Below are 18,162 nucleotides of genomic sequence, written 5' to 3'. Positions count from 1 at the left end.
AAGAAACATAAATGTGAGTATGTTTAAGTTTAAAAGGAAATGAACGAAATTAAAACAGAGTTAGTTGCAGTCTAAGTGTTTAGTAAATAACGTTATAGTTTAAGAGAGAGAAAGTAGCATGTAATTTTTTATATTTTTGTTTTGGATTGACTTAGCATGAGGTCAGGATTTATTGTGGTCACTTAAATCATAATGTTTTTGCATGGAGTTTATAAAAGATCATATTACCATCATTATAGAAAGAAATCCTGCTACTTTCACTTTCAATTTAAGTACTATTTTCACTTTCAAAGTTGTTAATAGCACACTAAACATTGGAAACTGTGCAATGAAATATGCCGACTGAGTGTAGGTTGTAAGTGTACAAAACACACCACTTTAATGAACAGACAAGAAGAGACATTTCTTGTAAGAAACACACTAAGTTTTAAAAAAATCTAGGAAGAGTAATAAAGAAAAAATTCACTTCGATAGCATAATGTAGCATACATAATATGTCCACATTGCACCAATCATTATAAAGCATTAAATAGTTGAGACTTTGTAAGGCTGCGTTTGTATTATATTATAGGTTAAAAATTGTTTCGATTCTTGTAGAAAGAGTTTAAAATCATTAACGGTAAATCTCTTTTTTAAGACCTAATAGATTTGACACATGCACTAAAGATAGTTAAGGCTTTTTCAAAATTTATCAAGAGGAATGAAGACAAATTGATCTTTATTATGATAGCACTATTAAAAAACAATCAAATAAAAAATAATAAATGCTATTTCAATTAACCATGAGATAAAAACTAGCAGCAGCCCAGACATAAACCTCTCTTTCATAAAAGGGTAAAATAATTATTGATACATCACTTTATCTGATTTTGATAAAGTTTCATAAAAAAGCCTATTGAATGTCTTATAGCCAGTTAGACTATCATAAATGTTCCCATCCCAATGATACTTCATGCAATGTCCTCCAGAATAGTGGTTTATATTGATGTATATTTATATCCCATTCCTTGATAAAATCAAATATATGCCATCAACCATCTTACATGTAGATGAAATTATATTTACTCAAAAGGCAAGGTAATGTAGCAATTACTGGTCCATACCCTTGTGGATTATCAAAAAGTTCAAAAAGTGGTGCAGCCACTAATTTATAATTACGTGGTACAGCAAAAATAGCTTTCTCTGGTAATTGGGTTAAAAAGATTCTCTTTTGTTCTTTAGGTTTGGTGATATGAGCTGGTATATAGGGATAAATTGGTGTTTCGAAATTTGGTCGCCACCAATTTGAAATGGTATCTTCAACTTGCCATTCAATCTGATCAGTCATGTCTGTTTTACCCAACATCTCAGACATTGAACGCTTCAAACCTTCGGCTTCATCCTCTCCAGGCATTAGCTCACCACCAGGCAATTTAAAAAAAGTGGTGCCTAGCTGAAGTAATAGAATATGTGGAAGACCATGCTCGTGAACAATCAAACAGCCTTCCACGTTTCTTCTCATACCAAGAGAATCATACTCATTTCTCATTCGTTGGAAGCGTGCTTGTACAGAAGAATCTTTCTCATAAAGAGCTTCTTTTGTACCAAAAGTATAATTACTTAACGGATAAATGTACAATGCACGCTCCATATTTGGAGACTGTTGTTGGTCACCAGCAGTGTAATTTTGTTGTATTTCTGTCATATTTTTTGGCCAACCAGCACCAGTATTGTTCATATCTTTCTAAATAAATTGAATTGTATTTTTACAAATTGTAACATTATTTCCAAACCAAGAACTCTTACCTTTTCATTAACTTTGCTCCTCTGAAACGTTCTTTCTAGTTTTCCTTCTTTACTTTTTCTCTTCTCCTTTTGTTTAAAATCAAAAAGCTAAAAAATTTTGGGATTTGAAAAAATATCTTGCAAAAAAGTTATATTTCTTGCGCTACTGCAGTATTATTCCCTCTCCCCTCTTCCCAACTCTCTTTATAATTTAGCTACTGACTTTGCTTGCTTGTCTTGTCTCCGGTCACCTAGTACATATAATCCAAAATGATGGATGAAAATCTAAAAGATCTATATCGATAAAGTGAAAGTCCTGATTCGATGGGAAAAAGACATCAGCTATCTATCTAATTTTACGCAAATAAAAACACACAAGGTATTAGTCACTTTCATTTTCTACATGGTCTTTTACAAAACAGCTCTGGCTGACAACAGTAATGTATGCTGTATTTATTTTTGAAGCTCTGTTAATAGTTCTTTATATTGGAGGTTTAGGGGTTGGTCTAAAACGCAGGGGTTAAATTGGCTAGGCTGAGGGGTACCCCTTTTTGTCTAAAATTTTGAAGCCTAGTGCTTTAAATTGTGAAAATACAATACTATATAACCTTTTGACGGTTATTGAATGAGACCAGGTTTAAATTTGCTACATAGCTTTTTTAGTTACTGTAGTCATTTTTGTAAAAAGTACTAAAATCTACTTCTGTTTACTGAGTGTGGTTGCCATCTTGTCTTCCGTTCTCTCACACTTTGAAAAATTACAGACCAGGCCATTTTTATGGTTAAAAGTACAGTACTCTGGTCTGTGAAATATATTGCTACCCCACAATCTAGCCCAATTGGCTACTCCCCTATAGTCATTTGGGAGAATGTGACAGTCTATTGAATAACAAATTACTCCAGCCATACAATTAGGTAGGATAAATTATCTTGTACCTTAGTAATAGCTGTGTTGTAAAGGACAAATCAATTACATGGTGTTATCATTATTGGAGTAATTAGTTATTCAAAAGACTGTGGCGTTCTCCCAAACGACTATTGGCTACCTGCTTTTTAGACCAACCCGACATATAGCTACATCGTACTTGCCTTGCTTTAATCAGACGCTTATAATCCAAGCACTTATTTGATTGGTTCATTTAGGTCAATTATACCATAATTTTGAGTTTCAACCTATCAGACCGATTTGATTGTTAAGGGGATTTTTGGATATATCTATGCTTTGTGTTAACCAAAACCAATAACAGTGCCCAATGTTAATGATAACAGAGCTTTATATAATTACTTTATACTAGTTTGCTTATTATGTTTACAGGAGAAATTTGAGATTGCTACCTATCTGGGTCGGAACTTGTTAAACAAGCAAACTGAAATCATTGCAAAATGCCGTCACAGCTGGTCACAGACGAAAATTTTTCTTTAAGACTTTCGAATAATTCTTATTTTGAATTGACAGCAGAATTTTTGAAGACATTAAATTGTAGATTTTTATAGCACGTTTATTTCAATGAAGATTGCCATCCTGGATGGCATGAAACTTTGAGTATGAAATTAACTTAAATAGTTTTCTTTACTCAAACTATGAATTTTTGGATAGTTACTGATAGTTATACAATGCAAGTACGGTACAGTGCTGACTTCTTTGTACGGGTGAAAGTAGATTTTTTATTTTGCAATCCCTACGAGTAACAATTGTTTGTATAGTTTAGGGTCAGGATTGAAGCTCAAGAGTCAAAATAGGGTTGGGAATAGTATTGGTAGGAAAATATACCTTATTGAAACTAATTTTCGCGAAATTAAGTTTAGCGTTTTTTGCGGTTTTTTGACAAAACTACAAAAACTTGAGCAAAACCAAGAAAATCAAAATGCAATTTTTCTGATTTTTTTTTACCACAATTATTAGTTCCCAGGAAAATTAGTTCCAATGAGATAGGGCTCAAGGCGCCCTGGTAGGGGCAACCATTGGGGTTGGTGCTAACCTTGGCCTGGTATGCTATAACATAAATAAAAGTCTGTAAAATAGAAACTATACATAGATAGATTCTAAATTCAAAATTGTGCTGTGGCTTTGTGGTCTAATGGTAAAATACAGAGCTTCTGATTCAAGGTACTTTTCATATGGGTTTCATGTGGGTTTGAATCCAAATGGCAAATTTTGAAATATCAAAGTTGAACTCTTTTAAAATGACTAAGTCTAACTTCATAGAAAGAAACTCCATAAAACTCCAGATCAAAGATAATACAAGATCTACTCTAACCCATACAAAGAAGCCACAACCGAACGATACACTAGTAGGGTGCACACTCACTCGTGGGGGTTTTTTGCTTGGAACAAGGAAGAATTTACCAAAATTTACCATTAGTACTTGTCTTACCTTTAAATCATCCAAATTTATTCATTCTTTTTTTGAAATCAATCAGAAATTATCAGGGAAATAAGTAAAAACAAGTGATACTTTTATGGACCTACCTGGTTATGCATTTAACACATATATAATTGATATCTACGTGAGCTTGACCATTAAACAATCATTCAGAACACAAATAGTGATGATCTATCAAAATTAGTTGTTTCTTATAAAAAAAAAGTTTAGAAACCAAAATTTCATGCTCTTGAAATATTCTTTTATATTCAAGACTTTGTGAGCAAAAAAAACATCTATCCCATCAAAAAATTGAGTAATTTGGCTAAGAACATTGATGTACGCTTATTAATAGTGATTCTTATAGATAAACATGCGTTTTTTGACCTATGACGGCATCCTAATTTCATGCAAAAAATCAGAAAAAGTTAACAATCCAACTTTTCACAAAGTCCAAAAAACCTGTTTTTTAGCCCAAAGTCGGGCTAAAACTTTCTCAAGCCAATCTCGAGAAAAGCTAATACCTAAGTAATTGATAATGTGCTTATAAATAAATATCGAATTTGGCCAGTTTTTCTATAAAAACACACCAAGAAACCAAAATGAGAAAAGTTGGTAACAGACGAACGGGAGGACGGGCGAACGGACTAACACAGGTTAATTTATAGGACCTCCACCCCACCGGGGTAGGTCCAAAAATTCAGAAGATTTTGAGCGTGGATAGTGAGGTCTGTTAGCACAAAAATACTTCAGATGGTGATAAAAGCATGAAATTTGGCACAGATGATACTTAGATGGTCTCAAACTTAATTTTAAACAGTAACACCAAAATTTGCCACGTCTGGCCACATGCCAGATGACGTCATCAGGTAGCTGAGTAAAAAAATATTTTTTTGAAAATATTCAAAATGTGATGGTTCCAGCCGAAAGAGCATGAAATGCTGATGAAAATCGAGGTATACTTTAATCGTAGAAATTTTAGCGAGACTAATTTTAGCGTTTTAGCGAGTTTTCCCTATTTTCGCTAAAATAAATCTCGCTAAAACACGCCGAATCGACAGATCGCTAAAATTTATCCGCGCGAAATTTCTGGTTATATTGCCTTGATACATTTTTATCTTCAATAGAAAGGGTTTCAGTGCAAAGAAATGCTAGAAAACGAATTCAATCAATAATGTCATACGAGTATTCGCTAAAATTTATCCCCGCGAAATTTTTTGAAATCGTGATTCGCTAAAATAAATCCAAAAAAATCTAGATTTTTCTGACTCGCTAACATACGCTAAAATTAGTCTCGCTAAAATTTCTACGATTAAAGTAAATAAAACATGCCTTGAAAATTTAATCATAAGCCATCATAAGCTTTTCCAGGCAAAACCTAAAAATTCCGCACTAACAGAACTAGTTGAACAAATTTGGTGTTTTATACATGAATCCATGTCAAAATTCGAAGTTCCTTCTGATGCTTAAGTCTAAACGACATACGAAGGCTTTAAAACATCCAATAAAATTAGTCGGTTGTACACTGTGTTCCTATAGAGAGAACACTGCGTTAATTTGCCTTGTAAATCTTAAAATCTAAGCTTTAGTATTCTGTAGGATTTAAAGCTTTTAATTCAATTTGAACATCAGAATCAGAAAGAGCAACAAATTTCATGCTTTCATCACCATCTGAAGTGTTTTTATATACTACCAGACATCACTAGGAGCCAAAATTCTCAATTCAATCTCCTGAAACAGAGGATGTGCCTTTAAGAAATCCCATGACTATTCATGAATTACACCTTCGCCAATTACTTTTTGAAGTCTTCAAATCTAAGAATCTTGGAAATCCTGTCTTCCCATGTCATGGCTATTCCCGTCCCGGAAGATCGAACGTCACCTTTGTTCTAAAAAATCTTCTTTCAGTTCGTAAACAAAAATCTTGACGGTACACCATGGCTTTAACTCTTTCCCATTTTGAGCTAGTATCTAGTGGAATAAAATTTCAGATGAGCTTAAGAATTCCAAAAATATTTCCATGTTTAAATCTAGTTTGCTTAAGCTTAAACTTTTAGATCTATGTACTTGTAATATTTGCAAAATTTACTGAACTCTATTTTTTCAAATTTTTTGTGTTGTTGGTGTAAATTAGATATTTATCTATGGTAAACTAACTTGAAATAAATGAAATAAATAAAATAAATAAATGTCATCATTGACAATAAAACAAAGGATTTTCTGCCAAGAATCTTGTATATAAACAATCCAACAACTCAGGGGGGTCAGGATCCAGATACCAAACCCAGGGCTTGGGGTGGTGTCAATTTCTCTTTCAAATTACAAAAAGTCAAGTTAGTATCGATACCAAAATCAGGGGGCGGGTCCCCTTTTTTTGAAAATTAGGGAATCTTTAAGTTGGTATCGATACCAAAATGAGGGGATGGGTCCCCCTTTTTTTAATTTTTTGCTGAATTTGAAATTGGTATCTGACTTAAAATGTTGTACAATGTAAGTATAAAAACTTATTTGAATTGTTTACACTATACCCTGATTCCATATAAAAGCATTCTTCATTCTATAATTGAAATTAAATTTTTATTTAACTTTTGCTGCTCTCAATCCTTTCAATCAACCAAAATTCATTCAAAACTAGAAATCTATTAGAACTTTTTTAGTCGTGATAAAGCTTTTCTGTACATAACATTCATCATAGGCTATGTTACAAAGGATCTAGGCGTGCCTAATACAAAAGTCAGGTTTTTGGGCTCTGGGTTAGTATCCTGAACCCTGGCCCCCCTGAACAACTTCCATCGAAATGATCTGTCATAGCTAAGTCTACCATTTTTATTGCGATCAGAGGATTGACGCTCACAACAGAAGGCCTGCGAGCTCCTGCGCGGGTGAAAAACTTTAATCTTTAATCATCTTTTGAAGCGAAGAGTATGCCAAGCGATTCTAGCTTTAGGATAGTGCCAAGGATCATCAGGCGATAGTATTAAATTATCATTATCCCTTTATTTTCATTCCTACAGTAGAACTTTTGCAAAAAAAAAAGAAAAGTAGAAAAGTTGTATTTTTTACTGCTCTATTCATTCATACTGATTACACCGTAACTTGGTCTAATATTGACATCCCTCCTCTAATTCCGACACCCTTTTTATCAGCTGAAATTGATAGAAAGGTTGAAACTGTTTTTCTTTGCTTAGGGGTCACTCTCATATCGATTCTTCCCACGACTAACGTCAAATTGACGCGAAGGGGTGGGGGGTTAGAGTCTGTGACACTAAGAAATTTCACCAGAAATATTGATTTTTGAGATGTTTATTCCGTGACAAATGTTACTGTACTTTCCATATTTCTTTTCCTCATTTTATATATATACCTAAGTATTCCTTCGCTTCGCTATTTTAAAGAACAATTTTAACCAAAACAAACAGCCCCATGTTTGTGTTCCTTTTGCTTAGACGGTCTGCGCGGCCCTTAAATTTCGTTGATGGTCGATCTTTTTTTTGTGAAATGTCGCTATTCTGTTGATTATGATTGCGGAGATAATTAATTTCGGTAACTTTCCGAAAAAAAGTTTAGAAATTATCTCCATTATTTTTAAAATGTAAACTGAGCAAGCCGTAGCAAAATTAAAGATAGCTGACGAAACAACAATGAAAGTGAAGGAGAGAGTTTTATCGATTTTTGATAATTTTTAAACTTTGACGTTATTGGGCTATTCCAGAAAATTTTTGTTACCCCCCATCGGATGACGTGCATTTTAAAATTTTTTCTAGCCTCGGAAATAATTTTTCTTTTCCAGTGGTGGTCGGAAAATCCGATAAAAATTCATGCACTTTTGCAAAATGCAACGGAAATTCCATTCTTTTTCGCTTTTTTTAATTCAATTGCCTTAGAAATTCATATATTTCCTTCTCTCAGCTTGGAAATTTCGAATTTTGGTGAAAACTTTTGCCCTTGGAAATCCTGTGTCGTCCGCCCCCCTGTTATAGACAAATTCTGGAATGGTCCATTAAGATAAGAGGTGGGGGTAGGGGTTTTCAAATTTTAGCGTCAATTTGACACTAGTCGTGGGAAGAATCAATATGTGTGAGTGACCCCTTAGTAGTCAGAGAGGAATAATCCTTTTTCAATCAGTTTCATGTTATTCTGTCTCTAAAGAAGGGTGTCGGAATTAGACAAGGGATGTCAATGCGATATTAGACCAACTTACGGTACTGAATTTGGAAGATCTTCTTAAGTAGCATTTTTTTGCAAACTTCAAAAAACTTTTATTTTAATGACCAAATAGGTCATTCATTCCTCTGATGCAAGTTACCCGACTTCACAGTAGATTTCATACGCCATTTTTGGTGCTTTTATTTCTTAGGGGCCGTCGACAAACGATTTTCCTTTTTTTTAACGGCTTCTGGCCGTAAGGGGTGGGAGGGGGTCACTGCAATGCCGTTAAAAAAAGTTAAAAAAAAAAAAGGAAAGTCTCACTTTCAAATTTCATCAGTCCAAAAAGTAAAAACATGTGAAGAAAGGCTAAGACCAAAGCAACCACACGACATTCACCTTATTCCCGGTCACCAATTAATGCTTCAACGAGAAAAATGACTGGTCACGTGAAGAAAGTCGGCAATTTTTCCCTCCGCCTCAGTTGACTCCTTGCTCCACCCATCCCGCCCTGACTTGCTGCGAGGCTTGGAGTTTCAAAATTGAAAGGTCACGGCTCAAAACCACATGTTTTTTCCGTGCGAAAAGAAGAACTTTGAGGATTACGAATCGAAAGAACATGGCGGCCATGGACCAGTGAAAGTATTTACTTTTGAAGAATTTTCTTGGCCGCTAAGACGTATGGGGGAGGGGGTCTGAACCTTAGCGGCCTCAGGCCGTTAAAAAAAAGGAAAGTCGTTTGTCGACGGCCCCTTAATTATTTCTTGCCTTGCTGTTGGTAGTGATTTTTTGAAATGGAATAACTTTGGAAAGGACCCTGCCGACGCACCGGACTTAACGAACACCGGACACGCGAAAGTTCGGTGTAAAATGAGAATTTTTTTTACCACGGGACAATTTCTACACCGGACTTAAGGAAGTCGGATGTCCGGTGTCGGAGAAGGATATTTTTTCCCACCGGACAATCAAAACACCGGACATTACCAGTCCGGTGCGTCCGGTGTTTCTTAATTTTTTGTTTCATAAATGTCCGGCGTTCAAAATTCCCTGTATGCAACACCGGACTTATTGCGTCCGGTGTAGCGAAAGGATACTTTTTGCCACCGGACAAATACACCGGACAGTCCGGTGCGTCGGCAGGGTCCTCTTTCAGTGTAGACCTAAAGCTCTAAAGCAGCATCTAATAACATGAAAACCAGAATATGATTCTTCAATGGGAATCAAAACTATAAAGTGCACTTACAAACATCAATTTGTCAGATCTAACAAAATTAATAACCGCACTGTCATCATTGACAATGAAGCAAACAATTTTTTGTCAAGAGCCTTGTAAACATTCCAACAACTTCCATCGAAATGATCTATCACAGCTCAGTCTACCATTTTTAGCGCGGTCCGAGGATTGAGCCGAGAACGCTCCGCGAACTCCTGCGCGGGTGCCAAACTTCAATCTGTCAATCATTTTCTCAAGCGAAGAGTACACGAAGCGATTCTAGCTTTACGATAGTGCCGCGGGTCATCAATGGATAGTATTCAATTATCATATCCCTTTATTTTCATTCCTAGAACTTTTGCAAAAAAAAGGAAAAATAGAAAAGTTGTATTTTTTACTTCTCTATTCACATACTGAATTTGAAAGATCTTCTATGTGGCGTTTTTTTGCAAACTTCAAAAAACTGATTTTTGTCCCGCCTTTGCGGGACTTTGGCTTAAGTGCTTGAGTGCAGCATAGGGTACAAAGTCCAAACATGCGTTTCCCGTAATTCTTGTGTGAAGAGTTAGGTCTATACTGTCTTTGGAAATACTTAACCAATTTTAATAAATGACCCCTGAATTTTCTCACGAAGGTACAGACTTTCAAATAAAACTAGTTTGGCATTGGTTTTCAAAAATTGAGGACAAAATTTTGCCCTGACCTGTCCGCCACACACGCATACACGCACACCCTACAACACAAGACCCTAGCCCAGTGCTGTAACAGACCCCACAAGAGAATACAAAAGCGCAAAGCTAGATAATCAATTTCAATAAAAAGGCAGGATTTAGCAAAGACTTTACCTGAATGGATCCGTAAGGCAGGAAAATCAACTAGAATGCAAAAACTCACGCTCATCTTTCTCTGACTTTTGCCGCCATCCGTGCCGTCGCCATCTTGAAAGTCACTGACCTTTATATAAAGGTCAGTGGACAGGATGCGATAGCGAAGCGTATCAATCACTGATCACCGAAATCAGCAGACCACCAGAAAACCATCAGCAGACAACCAGTGCATGTCTGTGGTATGTATATAGTAAACACAGCAGCAGATTCTTCTGGTCTGTAATTTTGACAGCTGGCTAGAATACTAGTGTATATGTATAAGAATTGCGAAGCGATCCAGCCAGGCAAGTCACAGGACCCTGCCGACGCCGGACTGTCCGGTGTATTTGTCCGGTGGCAAAAAGTATCCTTTCGCTACACCGGACGCAATAAGTCGCGGTGTCAGTCCGGTGTTGCATACAGGGAATTTTGGACGCCGGACATTTATGAAACAAAAAATTAAGAAACACCGGACGCACACCGGACTGGTCATGTCCGGTGTTTTGATTGTCCGGTGGGAAAAAATATCCTGCTCTGACACCGGACATACGACTTCCTTAAGTCCGGTGTAGAAATTGTCCGGTGGTAAAAAAAATTCTCATTTTACACCGGACTTTCGCGTGTCCGGTGTTCATTAAGTCCGGTGCGTCGGCAGGGTCCTCAAGTCACTCGATTCGCAAGTTGCAAGCAAAATATTTATAGGTTCACGCACTAGAAATTGTGATTTTAAAAAAGATTCGTAATCAATTCGTAAATACAAACCCCGCGAAACCCCGACAACTGCTACGGTCCAGGAAGACTTTAGAGATTTACTCAAATACTTCAGGCGTACAAACTTACGACATTCACTTCTGAATTTTTCATCTGGAAAAGAATTCCATGTAAGAAGTCTGATGCACCAAATATTACTTGTAAGACTGATTAAAAAAGAGTCAAGGTAAAACCCAAACAAACCAATTGCATGATGAACTTGATGAGTACAGGCTCACAAAACTTGGTCTTCATCATCCTTCCTCCAGTCTGCCTGGGAAATCCTCTCAATTGCACGCTTATGTTCCGAGGCAGTAAGCGCGCAATTGCACAGTTATCAAAATGGCAGAATTTTTATCGAAATTGTTCTGAAACGGGCGCTAAGTGTTAAGCAAGATTGACGGGTGACACGCTTTAAAATTTCCTATATTTTTGACACGCAATTCCTTCTGAAAGCTCTGTTGAATTTCAAAAGCCTAGTGCAGTTTTACTCAAAATTTATCGTAAAAGAAGATTCCGTAAAAATGGATTGCCCGTTAAACCATGCCTTTGCCCGAATTAGAGAATTCTGAACCTCTTGAAATCCCTAAGCAATTTCAACCGGGGCAGGAGCGAGCGTAAATTATAACCATGCAATTGCGCGCTTACGCCCTCAGAACATAAGCGTGCAATTGAGAGGATTTCCCAGACTGTCCTCTGCAACATTTCCAGGTCAAATGTAAAGAAAAATTTGTGAATTTTTCAAACGTGTTTCATTTTTATTGAGAGTTGGTTTGAATGATTACATGACTTACAGAAAACATGGGGCTACAAGACATCTTCAAGAATTTCTGAGCTTAAATATAACACACTCCACCGCTGGTAATAAGTCAATTATCAAAAAACAGCAATCCAAGTGTTTATAAATAAAATGGTGTGAATATTTTTCTTTCAGTCTGATGATGACCTTCACCACTAGGATAGGGTTTTTAAATATTACTTTCATTCTGATTTGTAAAGAACAACAATAAATATGTATAAAAATCAAAGTTTTTATTCTTATAAAAATGAACCTGAGAGTTAATGATGTCATTTGTTATAGAATATTTTCAAAGACAACGATTTTAATATGTTCTAATCAAACATCTTTTTTACCAACCACAATGGAATCATTTCTAAAGACACATTGTAGAGATGACATACCTTACGGTTACTGTAATATTGGGAACATTTGTTATTTGTTTACACAACTAATTGGTTTTGCAGCAATTCTACCACAAATTCACCAGATATGGATGTATCAATCAGTGGATGCCTTACACATTTTGTGGCCAACTTTACTATTCACTTCATCTTTGACGGCAGTATTTTATGTTTTTGATTTTGAAAAGAGAGCATTCTTTAAAGCTTCTGCTGTATATTTTCCAATTGTCTATTTTCTATTCCTGGCTGAATTCTGGATCTTTAATAAAAAGAATCCACAAAAGAGATTACTTTTTACAGCTGTTATTGCCATTGTATGGGCTTGTATTTTGGTTGTTGAACTCACTGTACCTGATGGTCCGATGAAACTGCAATGGGTGAATGTTATTCTCTACTCAATCAAAATCCTACCACAGGTTTGTGTAAAATAATTTCTAAATCCACCATGTTAGAAATTGTTTTTTCATTGATGACAGGTTTTTTCTTCTATAAGCATAACGTTTTTTGGAATTTAAGCAATGGCTCTGTTGTTTAAGAACAATATAATGCTAAGCATAATGAGAGCCTGATATAGGGGCAGACACTTGCTTATAAAAAAATATGTATTCTTGATTCCCTAGGATTGGAAATTTGATTATTTTTTTTACATGCTTGATTTATCCTATTTCATTATTTTACCATGCATGAAGTACATGTTTTTCTTTTTATAAGTATTGGGTAAATTCTGTTTCCGTTGATTTTATTTATGTTTATTTGCTATGATGAAACTTTAATTTAATATTTGATTTATCAATCATTTTCTGATTATATTTTTAGCTGATGTTGAACATTTGGTTGAGAACAACGTTTGGCCAATCATCCATTTCAGTGTTGTTGTATTGTTTGATGTCTTCTTTTGGTTACCTCTCCATCTGTTTGTTGGAAGTGCCCTTACAATTTCAAATGATGTATTATTTGTCCTCGTCTCTGGCTTACATGAATGCAATCCAGGTAAAAATGGTTATTTACTGATTAATTCATCTTTGTTCAAATTGTGATGAAAATCTATACCACTTTAGTCAGCGTTTCTTCTAAAAGTTTAAAATCATTGTGTAATGGGCTCTTCCAGAAAAAAACCATTCATGGGGGGTGGAGGATATATTGTCCAGGGGTATTGAAAAAAACCTGAAAAACTGCCATGTCCATGGGGTAAATCTGCGATGTCCAGGGGTAAATATTTGTGTCTAGGGGGTCAACTTGATGCTTGTCCAGGGGTAAAACACGTGTCCAGGGGGTGAAAAATCGAAATGTCCAGGGGTAGATCACAGAAAAAATAATATATCCTCCATCCCCCATGAACGAATTTTTTCTGGAAAAGCCCAATGCAAGGTAAGCTGGTGATATGGTTTTTAATTTCTAAAGAAACATTTTCATACTTAGAGTACTTTGTCATGTCACTTTATAATTTAATAATTATTTGGAGTTTTTTCTTCACAATTTTAGGTTCTTTGGTATCCAAGACCAACAGTTCCCAAGAAGAAGACACAAACATATGGAACAATGCATGACCCTATGGATTACACAATACCTTTTGAAGAGCACCAAAAACAAAATGAAGACATTGAACTCAACGAACACAAGGAATCTGAAAATGAAGAGATGAATGTAGATGCTATTGTAAAAGCATGCTCTTCAAATGAGACTTCTTGTGTTGCATCTTATGGTCGCAGTCAAACTATAAACGTTGTTGGATATTTTCACCGGCTCAAAGAAAAGAGTTGTATTGAGATTGCCCTGTTGATTTATCTGTGTATCGGCTTGATAGCATTTACAGTTGGGCTTGCTGTAAGAGCGGATACCTTTTGGACTATATTTGGACCATTGTCTATGTTCGCAGTTTTGTTTTTGACTTCACTCTATAGAGATTATAATGAAGGCTCGTTGAGCTGTTACTTTTTTACTGATATGCATTATAGAATTTTTGGCGAATCTTAGCTTAAGATTGTTAGATATACAGTGTGCTCGAAAAAAAAACAGAACAGAAAATTCTCATAATCAATAGGAATTGTTACAGCTTTATTACTCAAATTTTACAAAAAACATTTTAGTTACTTTGGGAATTGAGTATCTATTCGTATTGTAAACTCTTGTGTGGTAATAAGTATTGAGGACTTCACTTTATATCAAATATATTCTGCTTTTTTCCTGACAGACTGTATGGTGTGGTTTTCAAATTAAGATAGTTGTATTTCAAGTGCTTGATGTACTCTCTTGCTCTAAGGAAGTTTAAGAGCAAATTTTTGTGTTTACAAAATTCTCAAATCTGACCCTGGTTTTATTCAAGTTATATTAGAAGTAGATTATTGATTTTATTGGTTTTGAAGTTTAGAGAAGGTTGAAAGATTCATAAAAATTAATCAATTTAGTCATGTCAGAACATTTTAAACGTCAATATCGTAAGATATAAGTTTATGATAAAATGAAGCACTAGTTTTTTATAAAAACACACAAGATAATATATGATAATTTATTAGAATTAGTCTTTTTGTATTTTGTAAATTTATTTTTATACTTGGGAATTAGATGCGTTTGTAATTATTTGGTAGCGAAAATAGAAAAAAAGATAAAGCTTTCATTTTGATATATTAGGTTAAAATTATATTAACAAGCGTTTATATTAAAAAGTGTTTTCTTGTTTCAAACAAACTACTCTTGAGTTGAAACTACCTTTTAGTCAATGAAATTTTAGAAGGAAAAGTATGATACATTTTCTTTTTGTATTTTTAAGCAAGAAAACAATAAATAAAAATGATCAAACAAATCTTGATGTTATTTGTCATCCTCATATTGAGGACAACACAAGGACAACAAGATGGAAATGATGAGAACTATGTGGTTACGTTGAATGATAGTGATTTTGAACATAAAACACAAATCTCAACTGGAATGACTACAGGCGATTGGTTTATTTTGATGTAAGTTTGACTGGCACATCTCCCAATTTCTAATTTTGTTTAATTTTCGTCATTCACCATACCAGATTCAAATATTATATTATTTAATCTCGTTCCATGTTTATACTTGAAGACATTTCTACCCTGAAATGGGGGGTCTTTTGGTCTTCCTCTCACCAAAGAGGAGGCCGTGCTACAGAATTGGTTGGTTTCCCTTGAGCGTGGGTAAAATTTGAAATTCCACTGCGATGCTCAAAGGTGGGAGTTTTGAATTTCCATTGAATTTTCATGGGGGAGGTCTTGACTTTTCGCATTTTATTTTAGGAAGTGGCCAATACCTTGACTGAATACTTAAATCTCATCATTTTCACTTTTTTTTTTTCAATGCATGGTTGTTAGCTTCTTAACGAGGTTGCAATATGCGAGTCCGTTGAGTTGTGGATGCAGTATCTTGTATGGTGGACTTTGTTACTAACCATTACAATATAAATTTTCTTTTATTCCAGGGCACCAAAGGGAGATTGTAAAAAGTGTGCAGGGATAGAAAAAATATTGAAACAACTTTCAACTGAGTAAGTAATCCATAGATAGAAAAATACAAGAAGCAATTGCATTTTTTAAGTTTTGGTTATTGAACCGCTTTGGCATTCCAGTGTTTTCAATTTGAACTTTAATTCTTTGGTAATGTTTATATATTTACCTTTGAACAATAGATTTCGAGGCAGAATCAACATTGCTGTTTTAGACCGTGACCACTCCAGACGTAAGTATCACATTTGTTTACCTCAAGGTAGAGGAAAGTGGGGCAATTTTTAAAAGATTAAAATAAAAAATACGTTTTATATGACAATTATGATTTAATTAATTTAAGGATGAGACTTTTGCAAATGAGCAAATTCAAAAATCAGAAAATCACGACTTGCGGTAAGCTTAGCCCCACGTGGCAGTGTGCTAACTTGGGATTGGTATCTACCAATAGTGATAAACTAGTGTCTAACAATATCAATTATGATTTATTATTGATGATTTGATATTGAATCTAAATGTCATTGTTTTACTTTTTAGTGACTCAAAGAAGGTTCAAAATTAAAACACCTGTTCTTAAATTGTGAGTGATTTTCATTTTATGGAAGATTTCTTATCAACCTTTAAAAGAAAAGAATACCAATACCAACGTTGAAAAGATTCTTTCTTGCTTTTATTTTTCAAGAAGTTTATGACTCCAATATGATCTTCTTCTTCTTCTTCTTCTTTTTCAGCTTTCGAAGTGGTTTTCAATGGGAGTACAAAGGAATGGTAGCTCAATCCAATATCGCTAATTTTATCACTGGTGGATATCAATCCCAAACTGGATATCGACCTCCTAAACCTATCGATGCTATGTAAGAGTTTTTATTTTTAAATTGCCTTTTTGCGATGCTAACTCGCGAAATTTTCAAAATCGTATGTTTGTTTAAAGTTTGCATCTTCAGGGTCATTTTTCTCCGTTAAGTTCAGGTCCTTTCATGAAATTAGATCCATATAATTTTTTAAAACGTTGACAAAATTGTAAATTCCCACCCATTGAAAAAGGTGATTTGACAAACTCCCTTATAATTTTTGCTTCTTCATTTTATCTCTAAATTGCTAAGAAATTCTAACCGAGTGGCTGAGACAGAGGTGTAGTTCTACGAATACTGTACCTGTACCACTTAAATTTCTCATTTTATTTGCAGTGATGCGTGGCAAGAGGATTTCGTGAAAGAAATGAAGGTCATTTATTTTTTATTGTCAAAATTTTATCAAAAAGGTTAGACATAACATTACCGTTAAATTTGTGCAACTGACGGTAGTTTGGGTGTAGAAAGTAACAAAATAGCGAAAAATACCACCAATATAGGATATTTTTTAGACTTTTACAAATTTTTTAGTTTTGAATTTTTCGCGAGCATAAACCTTTGTGAATAGGCTGGAATAGGCCTGTTAAGAATGGGCTTTTCCAGAAATAGTCCGTGCCCCCCTGTTGAGGATATCGGATATCCAGTGGGTCAACGATTTTTGTTCAAAAGTGGATATCTAGGGAGTTGAATATCTACAAGGGAGCGGATATCCAGGGGGTAAAGTGTCTTTTCAAGTAAAAAATACGATATCCAGGGGTAAGCATCTTTATAAGAGAGGATATCCAGGGGGTTGAGCATATTTTTTAGAGTGGAAATATATCGAAATATCAATATCCTCAACAGTGGGGGTAAATTTTTGTTCTGGAAAAGCCCAATTTTCAAAGGCTTTTTTTTGCAAAAAAAGGTAAAAAAAACACTGAAATCCTGTAAGTTGACACGTCTAAAATATTCTTTAGTAGTAGTTATATACTACGTGGATCAAACCATAACTCGCGATTTTTTTTTTTTCAGGCTGCTTACAAAGAGAAAAGATTGCCAGAAAAAGATACATTGATCGTGACGTTGATTGGTTTGGGTGTTGGGTTGCTCGTGTTGGCCTGTATTTGTGCTCCAAAGTCGACAGGCGAGGGTAATGAGAAAACTGCTTCAAAACGTCAATCCAAAAAGAAAAATAAATAAATGAAGATGAATAATTAATTATTACAATATTGTCATATTTTTGAATGGTGAAGGATTTCTTTTGGCAGAGCTCTGACTTTGCTTGTAGAAAAACGAGAATTTTTTTAACCTTGACATATCAGTTGGACTAAAATGAGGTTTATTTTCATTTGTGTTGAAAAATGAAATTTTAGGATAACAATTTATTTGTATTGGCTAAATCTTTCCTTTTATCTAATGAAAGATATTTTTACGGGGAATTTAACGCATTTTGGTGTTTTTAGTGAATTTTTCAGAATTTTTAACATTTTTACCACACCTAGGAAATAATTTTATTAGCTTTATTTAAAGCCATTTCCAGATAGATTTTTATATTTATGGGAAGAAAAGATATTTGTTAAATCAAAA

General features: G+C 34.8%; 3 protein-coding genes across 3 annotated transcripts; 2 read left to right on the top strand and 1 right to left on the bottom strand.

Annotated features, from left to right (window-relative positions):
* Nucleotides 1–717: 717 nt before the first annotated feature.
* LOC136806701 (cleavage and polyadenylation specificity factor subunit 5-like) lies at nucleotides 718–1,750 on the bottom strand. Its single transcript, XM_067063294.1, has one exon. The coding sequence runs from the start codon at nucleotides 1,715–1,717 to the stop codon at nucleotides 1,040–1,042; it is 678 nt and encodes a 225-aa protein (XP_066919395.1). The 5' UTR covers nucleotides 1,718–1,750; the 3' UTR covers nucleotides 718–1,039.
* A 10,403-nt stretch (nucleotides 1,751–12,153) lies between these two features.
* On the top strand, nucleotides 12,154–14,871 carry LOC136806700 (uncharacterized). Its single transcript, XM_067063293.1, has 3 exons — nucleotides 12,154–12,700; nucleotides 13,101–13,274; nucleotides 13,767–14,871. Exons 1-3 carry the CDS (start codon nucleotides 12,245–12,247, stop codon nucleotides 14,256–14,258), a joined length of 1,122 nt encoding a protein of 373 aa, XP_066919394.1. The 5' UTR covers nucleotides 12,154–12,244; the 3' UTR covers nucleotides 14,259–14,871.
* Nucleotides 14,872–15,040: 169 nt separating this feature from the next.
* Nucleotides 15,041–18,162, top strand: LOC136806698 (thioredoxin domain-containing protein-like). Its single transcript, XM_067063292.1, has 7 exons — nucleotides 15,041–15,238; nucleotides 15,724–15,789; nucleotides 15,931–15,980; nucleotides 16,283–16,325; nucleotides 16,477–16,599; nucleotides 16,933–16,969; nucleotides 17,608–18,162. Exons 1-7 carry the CDS (start codon nucleotides 15,072–15,074, stop codon nucleotides 17,773–17,775), a joined length of 654 nt encoding a protein of 217 aa, XP_066919393.1. The 5' UTR covers nucleotides 15,041–15,071; the 3' UTR covers nucleotides 17,776–18,162.

This window comes from Clytia hemisphaerica, unplaced genomic scaffold (genome assembly GCF_902728285.1).
Source record: "Clytia hemisphaerica strain Z4C2 unplaced genomic scaffold, Clytia hemisphaerica genome assembly, whole genome shotgun sequence".
Lineage (NCBI taxonomy): Eukaryota > Metazoa > Cnidaria > Hydrozoa > Leptothecata > Clytiidae > Clytia > Clytia hemisphaerica.
Note: the sequence above shows the minus strand (reverse complement) of the source record. Positions and strands in the feature narration are given on the sequence as shown.